The sequence below is a fragment of the Fusarium subglutinans genome, assembly GCF_013396075.1.
Source record: "Fusarium subglutinans strain NRRL 66333 chromosome Unknown NRRL66333_c0000400, whole genome shotgun sequence".
In the NCBI taxonomy this organism is placed as follows: Eukaryota; Fungi; Ascomycota; class Sordariomycetes; order Hypocreales; family Nectriaceae; genus Fusarium; species Fusarium subglutinans.
Genome location: NW_023502463.1, coordinates 1 through 2,378, shown reverse-complemented (window position 1 = coordinate 2,378; position 2,378 = coordinate 1). Strand labels below are relative to the sequence as shown.

Here is a 2,378-nt window from a genome sequence, read left to right as displayed (position 1 = left end):
ATCTGTCAATAATCCCCCTCGATACCACATGCGTCTCGGCATATAGGAACCGAGACGTATTCTTGCCCCGGTTACACTTGTCTGCCCCCGGACACACGGATAGCTGGGCCTGTCTTGGGCGGGCTGGATGATAGTACGAGGCTTCTTCTTTTTGCGCGGTGCGTTGCTTTTTTCCCATGGCGATGGAGAGAGGGAGGAATCACAAAGGGTCTGGTTTCTGGCAAGGGAGAGTGTACGGCGTGGAATCTTTCGTCTTGTTTGTCCGTCGGACTAGTAAGAAGGGAAGAAGGGAGTGGGAAAATTCGATCCGCCAACACTCGGTGATGACGGTTATTTGTCTTTTTTTCTCTCTTTTCTACCTGGCAGATAAATCGCAAAGTTTCCTCCCCTTTTGCACTTCTTTTTTTTTCTCTTTGGCCTACTTTCCGCACCTAGCATTTGTGTATCTCTCAATCCCCGTCTTGTTGGTCATTAAGAACATGGACAGGGCTTAGCCCGTCTTGATGGATCGTCACGAAGAAGGCTTTCTCATGTTAACGCTTCTCCTCCAATTGTCTTATGTCTTTTATGTTTTCTGTTCATGTCTATTGGTTCGCTCTCAAACGTAACCCCCCCCCCCCCCCCCGAAGAGAGGCAATGGAGAGATGGATTGTTTCCTGTTGTTTCTAAACAAAGACTTGTCCCCAAAAATTAAACTCCTCCACATTCATGTTCACGGGTACCGAGAAAAAGGTGGTGGTATAAGCTGCCCCTGGGCTTTTCCGATCTGAAGCCCTCTCAGAGTTCTGTCCTGGTGACGTTTGTTCTCTACTGACATTTTCCTGATGTTGAACTGTTGCATTTCTCAGCGCTTGTGTTGCGTCTTTCCATCCGCTAACCGTCTGCTATGGGGTTTCCGAAGTTTGCATATGTTTAACGTCAATGTCGGGTGGAGCAAGTGTCGAATGTGACAGTCTCTTGTACCTGAGATTAGAAAGATTGGTTTACACGTGCATGCTAGTCTAGGTACGTGGAATTGTCTGTTAAGGGCGTTGATTAATGAAGAATAAATGCTATATCATGACACATGTCGACATGGCCCCGGCTGCCTATTAAGAAGTATGTATTGCTGGCACCGGGCCGTTCGTAAGCAAACGCGACAGACGCATTCCTTGCTTGGTAGCCAGTGCTGATGCGTCAGTCCATTGGCGACGCTGTCACCGTTCGTCGATGCGACGGTTGAGTAGCCTGGCGGCTCGAGCCAACCTCTCTTGCTTCTCCTTCAAGCCATTTCCTTCTTCGCTATCCCTCTCCAGGATGCCGCCTTCTTCATCCCTTGCGTCCTCTCCGCGAGCCACCCTGTTCTCAAGTCCGCGGTACATAGCCGTACGGCCATCTGGGGGAAGCTCGGCAGCGGCAGCAGCCAAATTGGCAGCGGTGCGCCTCTTGGGCCCAAAGCGCCAGCTGATGCGTTTCCACAAGCCTCGCGGCTTGGAACCAGCAGGTGATGGAGGTGTGGCAAACGAAGTATCCGGGTCGGGGTCTGGAGTGGCAGCGGATGAAGACGACAGTGATGATGATAGTGACGGGGCCGTGGGGAGATGTAGGGCTGAAGCGACTTCGGTGCGCCAGATGTGAATGCGCTCTTGCTTCGCAGGAGGCATGAGGGGGTTGATCTTGATTCGGTGATCTGAATTATCGGCCATGGCTGTTTCTGTTACTGTCGAAGCTGATGATGGCTTGCGATTTGTTGATAGGAGCAATTAATCAATTTTGTTATGGTTGGGTAATGGGAATTGTAAGGAGATAGATAGGTATTGCAACGATTATGAGGCTCAATGCGTATTGTGTGATATTAGTCCGAGGCCAGTCGGAATTGTGAAGCTTGCCATCAAATCAATGATCCGCCGCCGTTGTTGATGATGAGAAGCGGACGATGAGGACGTCAAAAGGTAAAAAAATATAAAAAAATCAGTGGCTCATTGACAATCTTTTGTTTTGCGCGTCGTCCAGCGATTTCATCCGTGTACGCCAATGACTCGAGCAGATCGTACGAAATCGTACTATTAAAGGGCCTGAGCGTGCTGGATCTGGATCTGGATCCGGGGGTTGTCTCCAAGACTCGGACACTCAAGACCAGAGAGATGAGGCTTAATTGCGATGGCCTGTGATGATGTTCCCAAGGACCAAGAAATAAAAGCAAACAACGCAGACTGAAGGTTCTCTCTGTGCGAAGGGAAAGGGAGAAATTGCGATCAAGGTTTAGAAATAAGAGAGGCAAGGCGAGGTCAAGCAAGGCAAGGTAAGGTAGGTTCGGTTCAAAGGTGATTGGAGCTGAGGAAATCACGGACCGGGGACGATCTCTTAGGTGGGCTTCTCGGGGGGGGGAGAGAGAGAGA

The 2,378-nt window shown here is 50.0% G+C and overlaps 1 protein-coding gene across 1 annotated transcript; it reads right to left on the bottom strand.

The window, feature by feature from the left end:
• Positions 1-1,196: 1,196 nt before the first annotated feature.
• FSUBG_13799 (uncharacterized protein) lies at positions 1,197-1,685 on the bottom strand (the record flags this gene model as incomplete). Its single annotated transcript, XM_036678727.1, has 1 exon — positions 1,197-1,685. One exon carries the CDS (start codon positions 1,683-1,685, stop codon positions 1,197-1,199), a length of 489 nt encoding a protein of 162 aa, XP_036530730.1.
• Positions 1,686-2,378: the final 693 nt, after the last annotated feature.